Source organism: Botrytis cinerea, chromosome 15 (genome assembly GCF_000143535.2).
Source record: "Botrytis cinerea B05.10 chromosome 15, complete sequence".
Classification (NCBI taxonomy): domain Eukaryota; kingdom Fungi; phylum Ascomycota; class Leotiomycetes; order Helotiales; family Sclerotiniaceae; genus Botrytis; species Botrytis cinerea.
The window spans coordinates 473,538-494,810 of NC_037324.1; the positions used below are offsets into that span (position 1 = coordinate 473,538).

A 21,273-nucleotide genomic window follows, 5' to 3' on the forward strand; every position below is an offset into this window, starting at 1 on the left:
TAGTACTGAGAGGCTGGCACATGTTTGTAAAATGGTTGGAACAAATCTAGGTTTTAGTGCATGGCAGCATGAGTAATAGATTTCAAGACTGATTGGACACCAAATTTCCCGCATGATCCGTGTTTTCTTTTTGCTTGATGCCTTTCTTACAGTTGGGGTATGGAGGGGCCGGCTGAATCAGTATGATGATAAAGAAGACGGACTAGACACGCGAGACACGTACTTAGAGATGATGGCAGTATTATATAAGCCGCAACACATGTTTCTTTGCTTACCTAATGAGACAGCCCAAGTTCTTTCATGCCCGCATTTGGGTCATCAGCGATCGAATGGATGGATGAATGAATGAATGAATGAATATCTATCTTGTGTCAGCGGGATTCAGGAACGAAGGAAGCCTCAGAAACTTTCTACTTCACGGTTCTCTCTATATTCTCCAGAGAAGAGGTGCCTAGATGTTGATCCAGAAGATAAAGATAAACGAACAGCTTCTTGTTTGCAATTATTAGAATATAAATAACTATAACTAAGTTGAGTCAACAATAGCTAAATATATAAAACCGAGTCTGAAAGCCTTAATTTTGTCATCAGATTGGCAGGGAAACCTTAAATTCTCTTCCCGCTTGATTTAAGAGCAGCGCGGGCCTCATCTCAAGATTGTGCATCTCATAGGTACTGGACTGGGCGCTGTACCAGGTAATCAATCTCATAACGAAGGTTCAACCCCACGAATTTCGATAAATAAACGTACAACCTCACTCAGCCTACAACCTTCAATCCCAAAAACCCTTACCATACCACCCCTTCGGCCACCACCACCCCCTCCTCCAACACGAACAACAAACAGTCTTCTCAGAACCCCAATACCAAATACCAAGATTGACTCCCAAACATTCAATCTTGTCGCTTTCTTTCTCTTGCCACCTATCAAGGGTTTTTATAGCTTGGTTTATCTCGTACCTTGGGTAGTCTTACCGCACACACCGTCGACAATACTTGATTACAACCTTTTTCCCACTCCACCACCATCACCTACCCTGGCACGCACAGGATACCTCAGCCTTCCTTGCATCCCAGATCGGCCGTAAAGTCAAACTTCCACATTGTGACGCGATCGAGTTATCCTTTCCGTACCGACTACCTTTTCCAAATACCCGGCAGCAGGAAGAGAATATAATCTCCTCCGCACCGCTCGTCAAAGATGGTAGAAGGGGAACCGAACTCTCCAACTTGGAAGTTCACTCAGTTAGTATACTCTTGCCATTACGCTCTTGTTTATCTGCCACTCGGGGAATCATGGATGAGGGGTTCTCAATGTGTCTGGTGGATTGATTGCATCGCCGCTTGGAAATCAATGCTAACAAATTGCTATCAGATGTTTTGGTGACAAAGGCGATGTCGAGGATATAACAGAAGGTATGTCAATTTATTGTCCCGTGTCTTGATGGCGCCTTTCACTCTCTGCGGATAGTGCAAACCTCTTTCTGTAAATACTAACACGATGGGTTACAGCGGATATTATATCAACAGTCGAGTTCGATCACACCGGAAACTATCTTGCTACAGGAGACAAAGGTGGACGTGTTGTTCTTTTTGAAAGGAATGAGACGGTATGGATTTCAATCTCTGGTCTAGATCGTGCAAGCCGCCGAAATGCTGACGCTATCATAGAAAAAAACATGCGAGTACAAATTCCACACAGAGTTTCAATCTCACGAGCCCGAGTTCGATTACCTCAAGTCATTAGAGATAGAAGAAAAGATCAACAAGATCAAATGGTGCAAACGACAAAACGCCTCTCATTACCTACTCTCAACGAACGATAAGACTATAAAGTTATGGAAAGTGTTTGAGAAGTCACTGAAAGTTGTTGCAGAGAACAACCTTTCCCATGATTTGACTCCAGGAAATCCTGCAGGAGGTGGTGGAGGTGTTCGACCCATATCAAACGTTCACTTCAACAGTGCTCACGACCTGAAATTACCCCGCCTTACTCATCACGACACTGTTGTTGCCGCAGTACCACGTCGAACATATGCAAATGCACATGCATACCATATCAACAGCATTTCAGTGAACAGTGATGGGGAAACATTCATTAGCAGTGATGATTTGCGAATAAACTTATGGAACTTGAATATTCAAGACCAAAGCTTCAACATCGTAGATATCAAGCCCGCCAACATGGAGGAGCTTACTGAAGTCATCACGGCTGCAGAGTTCCACCCCCAGAGTTGTAACTGGTTCATGTATGCAAGTTCAAAAGGAACAATCAAGCTTGCAGATATGAGAGAGAGCGCTCTCTGTGACCAACACGCAAAGCGTAAGTGCCATGTCATTGTCCTTTAGATTCAGCTCCGCTTACACAATTTTTAGAATTCGAACAGGAAGAAGATCCATCTGCTCGATCATTTTTCTCAGAAATCATTTCATCCATTTCTGACGTCCGATTCTCTCACGATGGTCGATACATTCTTTCACGTGATTATCTCACTGTCAAAATCTGGGATGTCAACATGGAGAGACAACCTGTCAAGACTATTCCAATCCACGAGCATCTTCGACCACGTCTTTGTGATACTTACGAAAATGATAGTATCTTTGACAAGTTTGAAGTAGTGTTCTCTGGTGACGCTAAGAATGTCATGACTGGTAGTTATAACAATAACTTTATGATCTACCCATCAGATCCCGATAAGGAAGTGGAGGTGGTTCTCCAGGCCGATAAATCAGCTTTCAAGGCTAAGAAGGTTGGCGTTCCAACACCAATCAATCCATCTGGTAGCCCAACCGCCGCAAACGGTAAAAAGGGCAACTCGAGGGCAGGTAGTCCAGCTGCTGGAGTTGGTGGTCAAGGTGGAAGGATGAAGAAAGAAACAGACGCAGACCAAATCGACTTCAACAAAAAGATATTACATATGAGCTGGCATCCTTTCGAAGACAGCATTGCCATTGCTGCGACGAACAACGTAAGTAGTATATATATGCTTTCCTTAATAGCATCTGCTAACTATCTATTTAGCTTTTCGTTTTCTCCGCATTGTAGAAATTGGCAACACGCGGAAGCTGTCTTCAGGTCATATTCCATTTGCGTTTTAAGTGTGTACTGGCTACAGTAACCAGCCCAGCGTTGTCCTTGAGACCTATTCATATTCTTGGCATAGTTGATTTTATGTCATGAAGAAACTATATCATTGAGTAGCGAGACTGCAACACTTCACAAGTGTTGCAATAGAGGGTGACGCAGAAATAAGCGCGGGCTGGTGAGTTATCGTTTGGAGACTGTTTCTTTCTCCAATTACCTGAAGCTCTCACAATAGTTTTCAGGTTAAGTTGTTCAAGGCAATGGTGTGAGATGTGCCTAGAAGCAACTTTTTGATGATCGAAGTAGCCTAGTGTAGCCTAGTCTAAACCACAAATGAGTAATACATGAAGTTCTGAAATAAATAAATATTTGTTAAATCGATAGCTAGACCGGATTTCCTTTGAATCCATGATCAAAACATGCCCTTCCTGTCCTCTGTTAAAGTGCTAGACAGCAGAGTGAAAACGCAAGAGCCGAGTTCATGTGTCACGTGTCAATCCCCGCTAAACCCACCCGCATAACGGATCGATCCTTACCAAAAAAAAGTTCGTCAAGAAATTTAATCCACAGAAGCTTCAGACCTCCAACCTTCAACCACCGACAACCCACACGAATCCAAGTCTCAATTCCGTATGTATATCCCTGAATCACTTCAATCACTCTAATTCTCCTCTCGATTGGTCTCTCCTACACAATTGATCTTCTATTGCGCATGCGCTAACAATCCACCATCAGATTTCACCACCCTCACCCAACCCAGAAACCCTAATCAAAAATGCATCTCATGTACACTCTCGACGCGGCTGGAAAGCGCAAATACACTTTGAAAAAGGTGATTGGGGGCGAGGTTACCAAGAGTGCACATCCTGCCAGATTCAGCCCGGATGATAAGTATTCGAGACACAGAGTTACGTTGAAGAAGAGATATGGATTGCTTTTGGTGCAGCAGAGTGAGTGGTTTTCTTTTTTTTCCTGTTGTGGTTTGTGTTTGGGATTGGGCGGTTTAGGGAGTTATGGAGGGGGGAGGGAGGAGGGGGGAGGGGATGGGAAGAGTATGGGAGATGGAATTAGAGTTGGAAATTGGAGTGGAAGTGGAAGTGCAATTGGATGAAAAGAGTAATTGCTAATACGTGCGCAACCAGAGGATCTCAAGGTTTTGGGCCAATAAATATCTCGCCAATTCTCGAGATACGGGCGGGAGGCTACTTGGCATGACTAGCAGACGAGGCGGGGGAAGAAACGGAAACACGTGCATAATACGCGCTGTGTTCAATCGTCAAAATGTGTGAGAAAGGAAAGGCAAGGCTGAATTGAATAATTGGCTGCGAGAAAGCTCAAGCTAGTGTGGGTGGAATGGAATGGGTGGTTGAAAGGGAATGTGCGGAGTATACTGGCGTTTCTGGACGAGGGATTCTTATATCTATCTGTCGGTTCTTCGTGTGTAAGAGAAAGAGAGAGAAAAGTCGATTTCTGTTGGTGATGGCAGGGCCGGAAGGAATTGTGAATTGCACGTTGCTTGCAACTCCATGCCCTTCTTTTCTTGCTGTAGAGATGAGATTGTTTTTCTAGCACCGAATCGAGGAATTTCACAATTTCAAAAGCATGGTTACTATGAGTCTACAAAAAAAGTGTTTGATGCAAGTATTTGAGTCTATTCTAGGGGGAATCAAATTTTGAGATTTACTTTTACTACTTATAGTCTATTCTAATGTCGTTTCCTTGAATTGACATTCTTGCCTGCTCCAACTTTTGGTCTTCCACCAGCTCTTCCACGATCTCCCGTCAAGATACTAGGTAAATAATCTTCGTCCATAAGATCCTTTTCCTTTCTCCTCTTTTCCGTGGCCATTTCTCTCACGTATTCTTTTTGATCCTCCGCCAATATCAAATCATTACCCCATCCACCTTTACCACCCCCTTTGATATTCTTTCCGTTCGCTGTCCCGGCAACTGGTTTGGGGACACTGTATACATTTCCTCTGTTATTCCACTGCATATTTTTCTTAAGGTGGATTTTTACCACTCCGTCTTTATCGGTTGAGCAAGAGGTGCGGAGGAGTGTAGGTTTACCGCAGCGGGAACAGAATTGTCGGGTCATTTCTCGAGTGATAGAGAAACAAGCGTGGCACCTTAGGACCCAAGTTTTGAGCTGGCGGATGCGTTGAAGAGAGGGGGAGAGGAGGTTGAGGTTCATGCGTAACATGACGTTTTGCATGGCGTAATCGGTGGTGATGGTAGCTACTTGGATAGTTTTGGATTCTTCTTGGGGGGAGAACGAAGAGTTAGTGTCTTTTTGTTGGTGCTTTTTGAGGTTGGAGGGGGTGATCCAGCCTTCGCCGTCGGATTCGGCGTCGGATTCGGAGGCGGGAACTTCTTCGATTGTTTCTGGAATGGTTTCGGGTTCTGTTGCGGCGGTTGGTTCTTGGGTTTGTTCCTCTGTGACTCCATCTTTGGTCGATTCTTCTGTGACTGCATCCTCTGCTGGTTTCTCTGCGCTCTTTGCCTCATCGGCTGTTGATATATGGGTAGCCTCTAATGCTTCCTCAATGGGCTGTGTCTCCACTGTAGATTCTTCTGTTGCTTGAGGTATTGATGTTCCCCATGCGCCTCTGGTTTCGATTGCTGGTTGCGCCGCTGCATCTGTAGATGTTTGTGATGCCTCTGTAGCATCGGCAGGTCTTTCGCCACTTAATGATGCGGGAGGTGCTCCATTTAATCTCTTTTGTCCGGGTACACTTCGTAATCTCCAATCTCCATGATTTCGTTCACATTCAAGCTCATATGCTAAAGCCATCAAATGGATATCCTGTCTGCTGAGTACTTCCAGATCACCCGTTTTGCGCGCGAATTCAGTTATAACTTTAATGCTAGCTGATCTAGGCGCTCTTAATTTGAGAAAGGGTAGTAATGTGGTTTCGAATCTGGCTCTTGTGACGGCATCTTTGATTTCGTCGATAACGAGGGGGATTGTATAAAGGTTTTCTGCTTGGCCAAGAAGCGTAGAGACTGAAGGGTCATTCTTAATAATTGGTCCTGCGTCAATGATAAGACTATGTATAGGTTTGGTAGTATTTGTAGCCATTTTGAAGTCTACAATATCGAGGATTCTGATTCTCTGTGTAATGCAATGCAATTGTCATGGCGGGGTGTGCGATAAAGATTATCGAAAAAAATAAAATACTGCCGGGGCGGTATCGATAAGCGAAAAAGATATCGAGGCACGTGATGTAATTCCCTTCTCTAGTGTTTGAGCGGAAAATTTTGTTCATCTTGAAAATTTATTCAAGAAGAATTCCTCAACTTCAACTCCAATTTTTGACATTTTTGATATTCATAGACCGTGGAGTATTTCTCTCTTTAAATACGAACTCCAAAAAATTTAATTTTGAATCCAAATTCAACAATTTCGATTCCCAAACCCCACATTTTCAAACTTCAAAATGTTCTCCAACAACTGGCGCGTTAAGCAAGATGCTCCTCAAAGCCCAAGCGGCGAAGAGAGAGTATCTCCTTGGTCCTCTTCAAGAAATCGTGGTGTTGGTGGTAAAGATGGTGGTGATCGACCAACTCAAGGCCAGGGGAGATTTTCTCGAAACGAGGCAGGTGACTCGCCAAGAAAAACTTCACAACTCACAGAGTCGGACAAGGCTATTGAGGAGGGTCGTCGAATTTACGTTGGTAACCTAAGTTATGATACCACCCCAGAGGATATTGAAACTATTTTCCAAGACGTTCCACGTGAATCTCGAACTGTTCATATGTCCATCGATTCCATGACAAAGCGCAACCCTGGTTACTGTTTCGTTACTTTCACCACCAAGGATATGGCTGAGGAGGCTTTGACTCGTTATGATGGTCAAGAATTCAAGAACCGTACACTCAGAGTTAAGCCTGGTGTGAGATCAGACCGTGAGTGAATCTCCAAGGATTGAATTTTGCCCAAGTTTGTTCAGCAACTACGTAGAACTATCACTGACAAAGCACAGGTAGCACTCGTCCACAAGGAAGCTCGTCAGAGACTCCTCTTTACACAAACGACCGCTGGAAGAGCTCTGACAGAGAAACTTCTCAGCGTCCAGAACGTCAAGTAGACTCTTCTTCCCAGGATGGTCGCAGACTCTATGTCGGAGGACTACCAAGAATTGATGATCAAGAAACAGCAAACCGCAAGATCAGAGAAATCTTTGAAGGTTTCGATGTTGAAGTCGTTAGCAAGTTGATTTCTCCACACCCTTCCAAGGTTGAGGAAGGTGGCAACCACTATTACTGTTTTGTTGATCTTGCCAACAATACTCAAGTCAATGATGCAGTAAAGATGTTCGATGGCAATGAGTGGGGTCTTAAAGTCAGTCGTGCATCCGGAGGAGCCTCAGGAAAGGTCGTTGAGAAGCAAAGAATCTATGTTGGTGGTTTACCAGATTTCGGAGACGAGTCAGCAACCGAGGCAGAGATTAGAGAACTTTTCAGCGAGTATACTGTTAAGTGGATCAGCAAGTTGTGCTCCCCAAGAGAGCCAAGAGAGGGCAATAGCCATTTCTGCTTTGTTGAATTACAAGATAGCCAAGAAGCTGATGGAGCTATTGTCAATTTGGATTGGTCTGAGAAATGGGGTGGAAAGATCAGAGTCAAGCCAAGTTTGTCCAACGCTCAAACCAAACAAGGAGAGACCCCAACCAGAGGATGGAGAGGAAAGAGCGACAGAGAGTAAGCATGATATGGTATCATCCGATCAGATATACCAACCTTAAATAGTTTGCATACCTCGCGCTTCAGTTATGATATGTATTAGCGATTTGCATACATCAAACGACTGCTAATGGGTCATTTGACGTCATATCCACATCTCTTGAGTAACAAGATCTGTCAATGGCTAGGATACACTGGCATAAATATTAGTTTCATACCCAGCTGCGGCTGTAATTTGCTGGTTGCAAATATGCTAGCAGGCGATACCCAATCTGAATACAAATGCATTTAAATTACTCTCCCGTGCTACGTGTTTGGAAGACGCCAACGTGATCGATGAATAACACCGTCTTAAGCGCGTTTTGAAGAAATTCCTTGGTAGTTTCTCCACATTCTTGAACACCTTTCTCTTGGCAAATGCAATTTTCATTCAGACTTCAGGGTGGCAGTTTTGGAACTATGTATAGTGGGATTGCAAATATTTTGCAAAATAATTCTCTTCTCGTGGCTCCGATTCTCTATCGCTTTAAGTTATTCCAAGCAAACTCAGTGGATTCACAACTTTCAATGTAGTTCCCTACTACATTGTTACGAAAAGAAACGAGTTAAGCGACTCCTGCATTGTATTAGTAAGAAGGCTATTTCCCCGAATACATGTGTGGAAACCCATCTTAATGATTAACTCTCCTTTTCTTTCCTTCATACCACATTTGTACTTTGAACATGAGGACTATGCAGAGCAATCTCACACGCGGCTTGGTTCACTGCCATTAGGACAGTCTCCACCAGTCTATGCATTTGTTAACTCGCCTGCCAGTACATCCATGAACTCATTGAGAAGTAACATGGTGTTTTAAGAATTGGTTATTATTATTGTATAACGAATTCTGAGCAGGACTCTAAGTGACCTATGAGTTTGGGAAGTAAAACCAAAATACCCACTCCTCAGTGATTAGGGTTATTTAGCGATGTAGATATAGCTTCTCTTATGTATATTTTGAGAACTATTCCAGCAGTGGAAATCTTTAGCTTAGGAATATGTTATTTTTCCAGCAGCAGTATTTAAAACTCACAATGCTTTATCGCGCATACGGTACTGGAAAAAGTGTGATGTTCCTCTCAAGATCTGAGGCACATGTGTAACCAGTCAGGGTACACCCAATTTCTAACGAAATAGAACCCTAGGTTGCCAAACGAACTCCTCTACAATACCCAGACATCTTTAAGGTGATGGTCCAACTGTAAGTTTGTAGTCAAAGAGAGAAATTACTGGCGCTTTCAATTAGAAGATATCAATTCTATTAATTTCAATATGATCTCGCTTCACAGGGCGGTTTCAATGATTTTTATTTTGAATTACAACTTGCAGTCGTTGATACAACCTCGCTTCGGTAGGTGTACCGAATACAGTATCCATGCCACTCTGTTGCCATTCTATAGGGTAACACCGCATGGAAACGGTCCAGCGTGTTGTTCTCACGATACTGGAATAGGGCAGAGATCACAAATCATTACACGCCTGCAGATTTTCGTGGGGGAAGAAGAAGAAACAAAGGCAAAAACCGCATGCACCTCTGCGCTCAATGCCATTCAAATATAAATATACAAAAGATGGACTAAGGAAATACGACATGGTACATGATAAATTGTACCATATAGGCATGGATATGGGTGGCAGGCTTGGGGAAAATTATTGGCTTGTTTGGGGTTGAGGTGAGTTATAGCTATGAAGATATGAGTAGTCCCTGTTTTTTCGGGGTGTCAAATGCTTGAGGTTACAATCTACTGAACATTTGTGTTTTAAGAAAATTGTCTTTTATAGTGTCATTAACACTGCTGTTTTCTGGTGCAATAATTGTACAGATATCATACTCATATTCCACATCACGTATCTTAAACCCTCATATGTATGCATCTAACACAAACTCCAAAGAAATTTTCGTGCTGCAAATGTTTGAGATGGCGATGATTTTGCAAATCGGCTAGTGATGTGATCCTTTTGTTCCATCCTGACTCCCACCCTAGGTTTTCCGTTCCTGCCTAAAACCTCCCAAATATTATTTTTCTACTTCTCTGCCTCTAATAGATTCACAACCTCACTTAAGCTCCATATCCTCTTTCTAAATCCCCACAACATCCCACACCAAGCCGGATAGCTCCCTCAGCCCCGTCCCCAACTTCTCTGCATAAACTTCGCCCAATCCACTGGCATCCTTTCCCTTAGCCCAATCCCTTAACGTCCTCCCTACCTCTCCATCTCCCCTCTTCTCCTGAATACTCTCCACATCAGTAATATCCACCTCCACTCCCCTCATAACCCCACTTTGTTTTCCCCAGCATCTATTTCCTGTCTCTCTCAATCCGTACATAACCAACTGACACGTACTAACCCAATCGATATTTCTTAGTCCCCCTTGCCTTCCACTGTTCAGCTTCTCTGTCTCCCATCTCTCAAATTCTTCTGGATCCAAGCTTGCCAGAAATTTACACAATCTTTGCAATGCTAGAACTCTAGTAACACGTTGCGGGTGATATGGACTTGGGTAGTTAATGGGATCAGCGTGGATGATCAAGAAAATTAGTACGATAAGCGCAGAGATATATTCCGCTTTCTCTAGATAAATAAGATAGATTTCATTAAGGACTGTTGGTAAAGGTTGTTGCGCAGAACGTTGTAGAAAGATAAAATCATTCAGATTTCCTAGAGCTTTTTTTAAAAGCTCGAGACGTCGATCAATATTCTGGGAGATTTTGTGAACATTTGATATTGTAACTTCGATATGTCGTAATACATGGAGTAGAGAGAAGAGTCTGGTGGTTGTCTCTGGACCTTCGTCTGCTACTCTAGCCTTTGCAAACTTGTAGGTTTCTTGGAAAGCGACGAGCTTGTCAAGTACAGGCGTTGTAACCATGGGATAATCTATAAAATCGCCATATATAGTCCTGCATACTACGCAGCGAGAACAAAGGCATTGAAAAAACCAAGTCTTTGCTAAGGCTTCTCGACGAACTTCTTGTCGTTGTGTTTCGTCTATGTAGGATATGAATATCTGTTCTCCTTTCGCAATAGGGGAGAGAGCTCGGAGGGTAGCGCGCTTTCCATCAAATGTGATAGCTGCGTTTGGACGACAGCTATGGTTGGCGCGTGCCAGCAGAGGATCAAGACATAGTCCAATTGGACCATTGCCAACATTAGATTCGACACGGAACCCGTTGGTAGAGAGCTACAGGCCTGTCTTAGCAAGGATAAAATCAAAGATAGAATATTGTGCCTACCCGACAGAGAGACTCAAGAGCATATTTGACAAATTCTGGTTTTCGTTGAAGAAGGTTCACTACAGCATGGGCTTGTAATGATATATCATCCCACTTTGATTGGACCCTTCTGAGCTCGTCTTCGTGGGATGCAAGGTCCATAAAAGGTGAGTCTTTTGCTAGAGCTGCCGGGTTACTAACCAATTGAATGATACCACGAACAGCTGTAGGAAGCACCTTGTTTAAAGAATTCCCAAGACTTTGCGATTGGATAGCCTTGCATTGTTTCTCATGAAGTGAATGGTCTAGATCTTGGCATTTTTTACTGCAGTAATCCACTGCCTTGCAGCCAATACAGTTCACCGTTGCTTTTTTCGACCGACAATTTGAATAAGCACAAGATGTATTTGTTACTGCTTGCGCGCTGATCTGTGTTCTAGAATGCTCAAAGGGCTTTCTGGACTTGAAAAGGACACATTCTGCTCCGTGGGAACCCTCGGATTTTAGTGATAACCTTTCGCAATCATCACAACAAAAATTGACAACACCGCAACTTGAGCATGGCTGTAACTCCACTCCTTCTCCTGCTTCTAGAAAACAATTGGCGCACACTCGATGCAGTGCCTGATTCTCGGCAATCAACAAAAGGGGTTTTTGTATGACAACGATAGAGTCCCCAGGGTTTAAATTGACTGTTGAAAAAAGGCCATTTCCCAGGCCATTTGCCGTGCCAATTCTTGTATAACTTATGTCCATTTGACTGGATTGTGTTTTTTATGGGGTGCGATTCTTGATGGACTTGGATGTGCTTTTTGAATGATGGTGGAATCTGGCTGACCCATTTTGATTTGACCTTGAATCTAATCTAGATACGGTTTGGTGCTTCCGATCTAAACCCCGCAACTGCATAGAGAAGGGTCCAATTCCTCACCAAGAATGCTAAAGACATGGCGTTGAACAGATCCACCGGGCGACTTTGATTCTCTTACCATAATGGATTCCAATTATCGGCCCTCAATCAATGAGCCAATGTTACAACATATTGATGCGTGTAGATTGATAAGAAGCGAAGTTGTGGAAAGGAATTGGTATTCGAATATATTGTACGATATTCACATCTTGCCTGCTAATAAGGTTATCTTATCGCTTAGATAACAAAACAAACGACCGGTTGACTGCACTATCTACCAAGTCTCAGTATCCTGCAAACAACACTACATACAACCGTGGAAGCCATTGTAGATTTCTCTTCTCGTCTCAACCTCTTGAAAAGGCATGTTGAGCTCCTGAAGTCGGCAAAAAGTCAATGATAGAAGCAGAGTTGAAGTTTGGACGGCCCCGCCATTAGTTTGGGAACCATCTAGGTGTTCTTCAACGTTCCTGTCTTATTATTCTTTCCTGGAGTGTGCCCACTGAGTATCTGGCAACTATCTCTTCTTTAACGCCATACTGTCACTTGCTGGCGTCTTCTAATCAGAGTCAGCCTGGCGCGGCTGTGAATGAGTAAGAGCTAATTGAGATGTAAAAACATAGACATAAAGGAACTCATATTCAGTTCATTAGCCAACACACACACTCGTCTAAGCAAGTACTTCGTGAGCTTTCTGGAGTTGCAATGACCTTGCGGATTTATCCCTGGCATTAGACAGATTCGGATACATCGACTGCAGTGAAAGGAAAGCCTGGCTTTACAGTGATACTTGCTACTCGTTTCAGGGCCTCACGATGGATGCTAGTGATGAAGAACGAATTGAGAGCGAAGACTAGACCAAAGAGACAGCACTTACTTCCTGTCTATGGATTGATGATTGTGATCCCTTCAAGATACGCAGGTAAGGTATGGAAGTGTAGAAGGATGGAAGTACAGCCAGTCAATGTTTTATGTTATCAATCCTCGAGCATCATGGCTTTATTATTATTATTTGACTGAAATCATGCGGGGGTGGACTAAGCTTTGAAAAGCACTAAGGTGGCGCTAAACCAATTCTGTGCAAGTTTATCGAAGAAACAAAAATCGAAATAATATTTTTGGCCATCGAACCCAAAATCATAACAATCTTCATTTTTGCCCCTCACCAAATAGGAATCTCTCATCAAGTCGATTTCTTCTAATAAATCCGCAATTATGTAAGTTCACAGGTAGCAATTTCAGTGTTTGTAACCTCAAAACTAATGATTGCTGAAGGCATTTCGTCCGTCGTGCCGCTCTCAGAGCTGCTTCCAACACCTCTTTTGTTTCTAAACCTCGCACCATCAACACTACTTCCCCATTCGTTGTCAGAGCTTCAAACGAGAGAATATCATCAGCGGTATTCCGAAGATTTGCAAGTGACGATGCACATGCTAGAGAAGAGAACGCAGATGCACAAGAGGAAGGAGCCGTTCGATCAGCTATCAACTCCGCCACAGAAACTGTCTCAGAGTATGCCTCAGAGGCCAAGAATACCGTTGCTCAAGCAACTGGATTTGGGTCCAGAAACGTTGGCTTTGGAAGCAGGGACAGAAACGCAGATCGTCCTTCCATTGAGCCTAACAACGGCGTCTACATTGGTAACTTGTTGTTCGATATTAACGAAGAGGATCTTAAGAAGGAATTCGAGCACTTCGGAACCATTACCGATGTCAGAGTTACTAGAGATGCTAGAGGTTTGAGCAAGGGGTAAGCACTCAAAATGCTGCTATTTTTTTATAAACTATAACTAACAATATCTTCAGATTTGCCTACATTGACTTCGCAGATGTTCAATCCGCAACTGCAGCAATTGAAGCCAAGAACCAAACTATCTTTGAGGGTCGCAGACTTGTTGTCAACTACATCAACCAGACACCAAAGATCAGAGATCAAAACCCACCTTCCAAGTGCCTCTTCATCGGAAACCTCGCCTTCGAGATGTCTGATGCCGATTTGAACAGCCTATTCCGTGAGGTTAGAAACGTCATTGACGTTCGTGTTGCCATCGATAGACGCACTGGACAGCCAAGAGGCTTTGCCCATGCAGACTTCGTTGATGTTGACAGTGCCATGAAGGCTCTTGAGCAGTTGCAAGGAAAGGAGGTCTTCAACCGAAGACTGAGAGTTGATTACAGTCTTGGCGAGAGAAGCGCTGGAGGCCGTGATCGCAATGACCGTGGATTCGGCAACAATGATCGTGGTGGACGTGGATCATATGGCGGCGGACGTGGAGGATATGGTGGTGACCGTGGTGACCGTGGAGACCGTGGTGGAAGAGGTTCATCATTCTAAGGAGAGGGCTGAATATTTGTGTGTTGTGTCGTCCAACGGGCAAATCGATTAACGAATGATCGAATGAATACTTTGTATGATGAATTTGGGTAGGCGTTAGTCATCTATTAGAGGTGTATGGGAAGTCTCAAAAGTTGCTGAATCTTCTATGCAGCTCTACTTTCATGGACGCTTCCTCTTCTTTCACCTTGTATTATAACCCCTCCCCCGAAGCCTAGTCGGTTGTAATAAAAAAGGCTTTGATCTGATCAGGTACAAAAACTTGAGGATCTAAATTACATCAAGAAATCATATAAAATTCCACTCAGTGCATCTTGCAGAGTCTCACGTTTTCTAATCGAAATGTACCCTTCTATACCTCTCGCCACTTGCTAAATACGTAAGCGCCTAGTATCTTAATTCGTAATATGGGACATCTGCTCATACCGTATATTGCCTACTTGATAATTGTTTTCCGGTCCGGCTCCAAAGACCAAAGGCAGCTTGTATTTTGATCTGATACATATACACCTATTTAGTTAGTCCATTTCGTTTACATACGGAAAGATTTCGAGAAAGACCAATTGAAAACGAAAACAAAACATGTGACCCTCTCTACAGCCAACAACAGTACAGAGCTGCAGTCTAATCGGTGTTTGTGTTGTTCAACCGAGGTGGTCCGCCGATTGAATTTCTAATGTACCGCGACCCCACAGTTCATCCACGTTCTCATGCATGTTAAGTATTCTCCTGCATCCACTCGACCATACGAGTATCAGTCACGAAAACAATTGTTAAACATCCACCTGGTGATCTATCACAATTACAAAGAATCTTAATTCCTTCTTGTATAATATATTCCTGTCTAATTCCCTTTCCACCACAAGTTATCTTTTGAACATCAGACCAAGCTTCTAGCATCACCATCACTAGATAAAGTGACAACGCGAACGGCAAAGCGCGAACATATCATTACCAGTCACAAAAGATTTAAATTCGACTTAAATCAGCCATGTCTTTCATGGGCGGTGCAGAATGTTCGACAGCAGGAAATCCGCTTAGTCAATTCACCAAACATGTTCAGGATGACAAGAGTTTACAGAGAGATAGATTGGTCGGAAGAGCGCCTGGAGGCGGTATGCAGGGCATGCGCTCCGGTATGAATATGAACGGAAGTCAAGATCACGTAGGTAATTCAGGATGATACACCTTAGTCAACGCAGTGTATCTCTCGAGGATGTTATTTACTGATTCGCATGTTGGCAGATGATGAACGATTTTATGCAACAAAATGGTCAACTCCCACCAGAAGCCTTCGCTATGCAACATGATCTTCATCAGAATGCACAAATGAGAAATGGATCTCAATCTCCAGCTGTTGGAGGATGGGCCCAGGAGTTCAATCCTGGAATGCCGGGAATGCCAGAGCAGGCAATGATGGAGGCGGCGTTCCAAGCTCCCAAAGGTACAGCATTCAGCCCTGCGGATTTTGCTAGATTTCAACAGATGGGCCAATCAAGCTCCGCGCGTTCTGCGAGTCCTATGGCGCAAAATATGTCGAATGGTTATTCATATCAAGGTCCTCAAATGGGTATGGGTATGGGTATGGGAATGATGGGCATGAACAGAATGGGTATGGGTATGAATATGATGAACCAACCACAGTATCAACAACCTGCGCAGGATTTACAACAAGACAAAGGAAAGGGGAAGATGGTTGAGCTCGATGATCAAAATTGGGAAGAGCAATTCAAGCAGATTGATTTACAAGGAAAGGAGCTCGAAGAGAGTTTGGCGGCGGAAGGAGAATTAAATGAAATGGATAGGTCAGTCCTTGAATCTGAAACCAATGAATTTGGGGATTTTGAATCTATTTGGAAGGGCATACAAGCTGAAAATGCTGCTGCTAGGGAAATGGCCGGCGAAGAAAGCCTAAACGGTATGAACATAAGCGAATTCGATCAATGGGACGGATTTGATGCTGTAGGAACACATCAATCACCATTCCGTGACCCGCAACTCGGAGATTATATGTTTGAAAACGAGAACCTTTTTAAAGATATCGCCAACCCATTCGACGAGGGTGTGCGGATAATGCACGAGGGAGGTAACTTATCTCTCGCCGCACTAGCTTTCGAGGCCGCCGTACAAAAAGATCCCCAGCATGTTGATGCATGGGTATTGTTAGGTTCGGCCCAAGCCCAAAATGAAAAGGAGACACCGGCAATCCGAGCGTTAGAACAGGCTCTGAAAGTTGACCCTATGAATCTTACAGCCCTTATGGGCCTAGCAGTTTCCTACACAAACGAAGGTTACGATAGTACCGCTTATCGTACACTTGAGCGCTGGCTCTCCATCAAGTATCCATCTATCATTGAACCAGGTGCCCTATCTTCTGAGAGTGACATCGGTTTCACCGACCGACATCAACTTCATGAAAAGGTTACTGATTTATTCATTCGCGCCGCTCAACTTTCACCAGATGGCGAACACATGGATCCAGATGTGCAAGTAGGTCTCGGAGTCCTCTTCTACGGTGCTGAAGAGTACGATAAAGCAGTTGATTGTTTCACTGCTGCTCTAGCCTCCACCGAATCTGGAACCTCGAATCAAAGAGACCAAGTTCATCTCTTATGGAATCGCCTCGGCGCCACTCTCGCGAATTCAGGCCGCAGCGAAGAAGCTATCGCCGCCTACGAAAAAGCACTAACGCTCCGCATCAATTTCGTACGAGCCCGCTACAACCTTGGTGTCTCTTGCATCAATATTGGATGTTTTGACGAAGCTGCTTCTCATCTTCTAGGTGCATTAGCTATGCACAAAATTGTGGAAAATGAAGGCAGAGAAAAGGCAAGAGATGTACTGGGTGGCGGAAGTGTCAGTGAGGCGGATCTCGAGAGGATGATCTCGCAAAATCAAAGCACTAATTTGTATGATACATTGAGAAGAGTTTTTAGTCAGATGGGGAGAAGAGATTTGTCTGAGCGCGTCGTGGCGGGAATGGATGTTGAGAGTTTCAGAGGGGAGTTTGATTTTTAATTTTGAAATTTGTGGACGAGTGATACTTTGGATGAGTATGAGTATCAGTGGTTAGATGTACATGAATGGATGGATTAGCAGAAGTCGATTCTCGTTGAGCAAATACATGGGATGTAGTTGATTGGACTAAAACGAAACTGATGATATGGTATATTATTGTGGATGTCAAAACAAAACAGCAAAATGATTTTTGGGGTGGAAGGCCCATTCGAATAGAATTGAATCGGACTGAACGGTCATTTTTAGGATCAGAAATAGGTATAAGGTAGCGTAGCGTAGCGAATGAATGAATAATATTTGGAGGGATCACAAGAACTGTCTAAATTAGAGACATGATGAGATGAGTTATATAAACCAGAATAAGAACGCATCTTGATTTTAATGGGAAGAGGGGCGAAGGATAGTATGTATGGAGTGTGGAATAGACGGGTAGATAGATACATGTAAATGGATTTGGAACTGTATGATATGCTGAGTTGGTGAGGGAAAAGGGGAAATGGGGTTCCGGGTTTTGACCGCAGGTGTGGTTTACAGGATGAAAGTTTGTAGAGGGGTAGAAGGAAATATAAGAATTAATATCAATAGGTGATGATATGAAACTCGATTGATTGTTTTACAGTTATGCAGGTGGGAGAAGGTAAGATTGCCTATTCTACGTTTATTCTGCCACCAGGTATCATACTCCCCTTTATCTTCCAGATTTTCCGAGACCTTGATAATTTCACCAATCAAATTATTCCCTCTCCAACGCTTCCTTAACCAATTCCTCTCTCCTTTCTACTTCTCTCCTTCGCGTACTTTTTCTCCTTTCTCTTTTTTGTTCTTTTGGACGTTCCCTTTCTCTTCCTCTTTTTCCTTCTCTCTCCTGTTCATTATCCTGCCCATCTCGGTTATCATTTCCCTTTCCTCCATTTCGATCCTCTACTTTACTAAGCTCACTTTGCGCCCTCTTCCTTTTAAGTTTATCATAATACTTCTCTCCACGAGTCAGCTTATAGGTGTCATCATCCGCTGGAGACCCCTTAAACCCCTTTGAACGTCTCGAACTCGATCCCACCTTACTTTCTTTTCCGATATCCATATCATCACTCTCTACTGCCTCATCGCTTGTGGCATTCCCAGATTCGAGTCTGGCAGCGAGAGCTTTGTCCAAGTCAACAGAAGGTCTTTGACGAGAATTGCGAGTATTTCTTCGTTGTCTTTTTGCAGGGTGAGATGGATTGTCTTTCTCAATATTTAGGGGTACCGAGACGTGATTCTTTTGTGATTGAAGGTTTTGCATCGGACTCTCATTAATTCCTCCAGGAGGCTCGGAACCCCCACGTTCCTTTCCATAGGTCAAATCAATCACTAAATTACTTTGTATACTCGCAACTTCCCTGATCAATGGACTTGAATTTGGAACAGGAAGTATACGCCCCCGCAATGTTCGCCCTGGTGTAAATGGTTCTTCGCTACTGAGTCCATTTGAGGGAGTGCCGGAAGTAATGAGAGATTTACTGGGGGCTCCCTTAGGACGGCCACGGCGTGGATTAGATTGAGCTATACTGGATTGAGGTGCCTGCTTTTCTTTTTTCGAGGCGGTCTTAGGACGGCCAGGACCTCGGGCAGATTTGGGTGTATCAGCAGCGGAACCATTTTGCTTATATGGAGTGCCTTTCGGACGGCCAGGACCTCGACGGGAATTAGATGGAAGCTGTTGTTCTTGCGTGTTCTGTGAGAATTCTGATTGAGAAGAATTGGGAATTTCGATTTGTTTTCGACTTCGATGATGGTTTTGGGGTTGATCTGAGTGAGACGTAAACGAATCTTCATTCGAGTTTGCTGGAGAAATTGCTTGAGATGACTCCGGGAATGTATCTGAGGTAGCTTGTGAGACATGCAGCAGATTCTGATGTTCCTCATTATTGCTGTTTTCAACAAGATTGTTTGTTTGAGTAGCCTTTGAGTTGTTCTGTAGATGTCGGCGCTCTTCATCATTTTTAGGTTTATTAGAACCACCTATTCCCGTGGCTTTTGACATAATCTGCATATTTTGTTCGTCAATATTATCACTTTCGCAGGAAGTGTTCATTTCGGTTTCAATTTGTTGAGAGGGTGATTCCGGAATCTGCCTTTCAGTATCTTGCTCGATATACTGAATTTCAACGTCTTGTTTAGTACAATCGACGTCACCATTCGTATCGTAACGACCAAGAATAGGAGATTCGATACGAGGTTTGGAAGGAGTGGCTGGCTCTTTACTTGGTGATCGAGTAGGAGGTATTGAGAGAGATCTTGTGTCTTCATCTTGTTGAGCTTCCGTTTCTTTTCTGCGTTTGTATCTTCCAAATTCAGGAAGCTTCGAAGTCTGGACATCCACTTGATCATATTCGGCTTCAGTGTACCGGCGCTTCCGATGCAAGGACCGGCTACCTTCAAACATCGAGAGATCTCTCGCATTATTAAGTGGACTGGATCGTTCATTAGATATTAATTTGGGCAGAATTTGTCCTTCTTGTAATTCATCAGAAGGTGCAGGAGTGGTTATTACTCGAGCATCTGAGGTTGAAGCTTTGCGAGAAGCGCTCTCCATCTTCCCAACCCGAGTGCGTAGAGAATAAAGTTCTTTACGAAAATTGTTCACTTCATCAGCCTTCTCGGTCACCCGAATGAGATCATGCTGGAGAGTTTCGACGACACTTGCAGCCACAGAACGAGCGTTTTGAATCGCGGTCATATCACGGCGCATATTTTGCATGAAGATCTTAACGTCCTGCATGTCATTCTCGAGGCGACCCACAGCAGCATCAATTCGATCAATATCTTTTCGTTGCTCACAAATCGTTAACATGATTTTTGCATCGCCAAGTATCGATGGTGAAAATGCCGCTGGAGTGGAAGGGTTTTCAATACTTTGGCGTGATATTTCGCCGGGGGCTGGAGTCTTTGGCAGGATTGATGACGGTCGCCTGGACTGTGAGCTTAAGTTATTTGAGGATTTCTTCAAATCATGTGTTTTTGTGACGGATAAAATTGCCTTTTCCCCTGTTTGTTGCAATTTCATTGATATCTTCTTGGCACATATGAGTAATTGACCCCTATTTACTATTAGCATGGACATTATCTTTATAAATGTGAACCTCTCATACTTTTTTAACAGATGACCCTCTGGTGCATCATCGCACAGCAGGCCAAATACTTGACGGCAATTTGCGCAGGCCAAATCTTGAAGAGAACTAATACGAATGAGCATGGTTGTATTGAAATCGGAGTTTCCAGAGCACATACCTATTTTCTATGATAGTTCCAACTTGTGCTGGACCAACTGCTAGCTTGATAGAACCAATGCCCTTTAATCCTGTGGCATCGCGTATGACTTTGGGTATATAATAAGTCTTTCCAAGACCTTCCCAGGAATTATCAAAGCTACCAACCTCAAATCCACACTTAAGACAATAGCATATAATGACTTCTGCTTCTGATGACATCTTGGACGCAGTGTACTGAACCGAACCCAGATTTGATGCAAGAATAGAACGGAAGACCCGATGTTTGGGGAATGAGAAATAGTATCGATCTTTCATACAAAAAATACACTTGCAAAATGCTAGAGCTGGAGCAAATTTGGAGTTTACAGTTGTTGAATGATCGAATATAAAATAAAACAGAAATTTAATATCAATCAACTGCCGTACCGGCCAGTGTTAAACGCGTGAGATCGCGAATTTTCGTGCTTTGGCTGTAGGTCAAGGCTATTAAAATGGTATTGCAGTTGTAACCTTACTGTTCGATTGATTCTGCTCACACAATGATATTGAACAGAGTGAGGAATAATGATTATGCTCAATGCAATATCGAGATATATTCGATGGTCTGATTGCCTACATCGTAGGTATCTCTGCCTTTCCCCAAGTGTATGTACTCTGTTATGTACTCTGTCTGTATCTGTAGGGAGTGTGTGTGTGTGTGTATGTGTGTGTGTGTAATCGAGTAGCAGCTCTTT

At 43.4% G+C, this 21,273-nt stretch overlaps 8 protein-coding genes across 9 annotated transcripts; 5 read left to right on the top strand and 3 right to left on the bottom strand.

Annotated features, from left to right (window-relative positions):
* Positions 1 to 594: 594 nt before the first annotated feature.
* Positions 595 to 3,466, top strand: Bccdc55. Its single transcript, XM_001553666.2, has 6 exons — positions 595 to 1,245; positions 1,376 to 1,416; positions 1,513 to 1,610; positions 1,672 to 2,323; positions 2,377 to 2,969; positions 3,023 to 3,466. The coding sequence occupies exons 1-6, from the start codon at positions 1,202 to 1,204 to the stop codon at positions 3,044 to 3,046; spliced, it is 1,452 nt and encodes a 483-aa protein (XP_001553716.1). The 5' UTR covers positions 595 to 1,201; the 3' UTR covers positions 3,047 to 3,466.
* Positions 3,467 to 3,860: 394 nt separating this feature from the next.
* Bcnop10 lies at positions 3,861 to 4,253 on the top strand (the record flags this gene model as incomplete). Its single annotated transcript, XM_001553667.1, has 2 exons — positions 3,861 to 4,035; positions 4,228 to 4,253. 2 exons carry the CDS (start codon positions 3,861 to 3,863, stop codon positions 4,251 to 4,253), a joined length of 201 nt encoding a protein of 66 aa, XP_001553717.1.
* A 461-nt stretch (positions 4,254 to 4,714) lies between these two features.
* Bcnob1 lies at positions 4,715 to 6,223 on the bottom strand. The gene has a single exon (XM_001553668.2). The coding sequence runs from the start codon at positions 6,165 to 6,167 to the stop codon at positions 4,791 to 4,793; it is 1,377 nt and encodes a 458-aa protein (XP_001553718.1). The 5' UTR covers positions 6,168 to 6,223; the 3' UTR covers positions 4,715 to 4,790.
* Positions 6,224 to 6,334: 111 nt separating this feature from the next.
* Positions 6,335 to 8,080, top strand: BCIN_15g01270 (hypothetical protein). Its single transcript, XM_001553669.2, has 2 exons — positions 6,335 to 6,994; positions 7,072 to 8,080. The coding sequence occupies exons 1-2, from the start codon at positions 6,526 to 6,528 to the stop codon at positions 7,791 to 7,793; spliced, it is 1,191 nt and encodes a 396-aa protein (XP_001553719.2). The 5' UTR covers positions 6,335 to 6,525; the 3' UTR covers positions 7,794 to 8,080.
* A 1,513-nt stretch (positions 8,081 to 9,593) lies between these two features.
* Positions 9,594 to 11,892, bottom strand: BCIN_15g01280 (hypothetical protein). The gene is made up of 2 exons (XM_024697412.1): positions 11,048 to 11,892; positions 9,594 to 10,995 (listed from the first exon to the last, which is right to left on the bottom strand). The coding sequence occupies exons 1-2, from the start codon at positions 11,780 to 11,782 to the stop codon at positions 9,892 to 9,894; spliced, it is 1,839 nt and encodes a 612-aa protein (XP_024553227.1). The 5' UTR covers positions 11,783 to 11,892; the 3' UTR covers positions 9,594 to 9,891.
* A 1,058-nt stretch (positions 11,893 to 12,950) lies between these two features.
* Positions 12,951 to 14,738, top strand: BCIN_15g01290 (hypothetical protein). The gene is made up of 3 exons (XM_001553671.2): positions 12,951 to 13,153; positions 13,212 to 13,685; positions 13,742 to 14,738. Coding segments are annotated over exons 1-3 (1,005 nt in total). The 5' UTR covers positions 12,951 to 13,151; the 3' UTR covers positions 14,271 to 14,738.
* A 162-nt stretch (positions 14,739 to 14,900) lies between these two features.
* Positions 14,901 to 17,869, top strand: Bcpex5. Of its 2 annotated transcripts, XM_024697413.1 has the most exons (3): positions 14,901 to 15,435; positions 15,516 to 16,075; positions 16,160 to 17,869. In XM_024697413.1, exons 1-3 carry the CDS (start codon positions 15,262 to 15,264, stop codon positions 17,286 to 17,288), a joined length of 1,863 nt encoding a protein of 620 aa, XP_024553228.1. In that variant the 5' UTR covers positions 14,901 to 15,261; the 3' UTR covers positions 17,289 to 17,869. The 2 variants fall into 2 exon arrangements, with proteins under 2 accessions (XP_024553228.1, XP_001553722.1); XM_001553672.2 differs by having other exon boundaries at positions 15,516 to 17,869.
* A 13-nt stretch (positions 17,870 to 17,882) lies between these two features.
* On the bottom strand, positions 17,883 to 21,216 carry BCIN_15g01310 (hypothetical protein). The gene is made up of 3 exons (XM_024697414.1): positions 20,559 to 21,216; positions 20,420 to 20,506; positions 17,883 to 20,368 (listed from the first exon to the last, which is right to left on the bottom strand). The coding sequence occupies exons 1-3, from the start codon at positions 20,852 to 20,854 to the stop codon at positions 18,022 to 18,024; spliced, it is 2,730 nt and encodes a 909-aa protein (XP_024553229.1). The 5' UTR covers positions 20,855 to 21,216; the 3' UTR covers positions 17,883 to 18,021.
* Between the last annotated feature and the right edge of the window lie 57 nt (positions 21,217 to 21,273).

Bases quoted from the DNA above. Each gene is read 5' to 3' on its own strand.
- Bccdc55 (XM_001553666.2), top strand. From the start codon at position 1,202: ATGGTAGAAGGGGAACCGAACTCTCCAACTTGGAAGTTCACTCA. The intron at 1,246-1,375 runs GTTAGTATACTC...AATTGCTATCAG, and splicing joins CCAACTTGGAAGTTCACTCA to ATGTTTTGGTGACAAAGGCG. The intron at 2,324-2,376 runs GTAAGTGCCATG...CACAATTTTTAG, and splicing joins CTGTGACCAACACGCAAAGC to AATTCGAACAGGAAGAAGAT.
- Bcnob1 (XM_001553668.2), bottom strand. From the start codon at position 6,167: ATGGCTACAAATACTACCAAACCTATACATAGTCTTATCATTGACGCA.
- BCIN_15g01270 (XM_001553669.2), top strand. From the start codon at position 6,526: ATGTTCTCCAACAACTGGCGCGTTAAGCAAGATGCTCCTCAAAGCCCA. The intron at 6,995-7,071 runs GTGAGTGAATCT...GACAAAGCACAG, and splicing joins GCCTGGTGTGAGATCAGACC to GTAGCACTCGTCCACAAGGA.
- BCIN_15g01280 (XM_024697412.1), bottom strand. From the start codon at position 11,782: ATGGACATAAGTTATACAAGAATTGGCACGGCAAATGGCCTGGGAAAT. The intron at 10,996-11,047 runs GTAGGCACAATA...ACAGGCCTGTAG, and splicing joins CTCTTGAGTCTCTCTGTCGG to CTCTCTACCAACGGGTTCCG.
- BCIN_15g01290 (XM_001553671.2), top strand. The intron at 13,686-13,741 runs GTAAGCACTCAA...CAATATCTTCAG, and splicing joins GCTAGAGGTTTGAGCAAGGG to ATTTGCCTACATTGACTTCG.
- Bcpex5 (XM_001553672.2), top strand. From the start codon at position 15,262: ATGTCTTTCATGGGCGGTGCAGAATGTTCGACAGCAGGAAATCCGCTT. The intron at 15,436-15,515 runs GTAGGTAATTCA...GCATGTTGGCAG, and splicing joins TGAACGGAAGTCAAGATCAC to ATGATGAACGATTTTATGCA.
- BCIN_15g01310 (XM_024697414.1), bottom strand. From the start codon at position 20,854: ATGAAAGATCGATACTATTTCTCATTCCCCAAACATCGGGTCTTCCGT. The intron at 20,507-20,558 runs GTATGTGCTCTG...CATTCGTATTAG, and splicing joins GGAACTATCATAGAAAATAG to TTCTCTTCAAGATTTGGCCT. The intron at 20,369-20,419 runs GTATGAGAGGTT...AATAGTAAATAG, and splicing joins GAGGGTCATCTGTTAAAAAA to GGGTCAATTACTCATATGTG.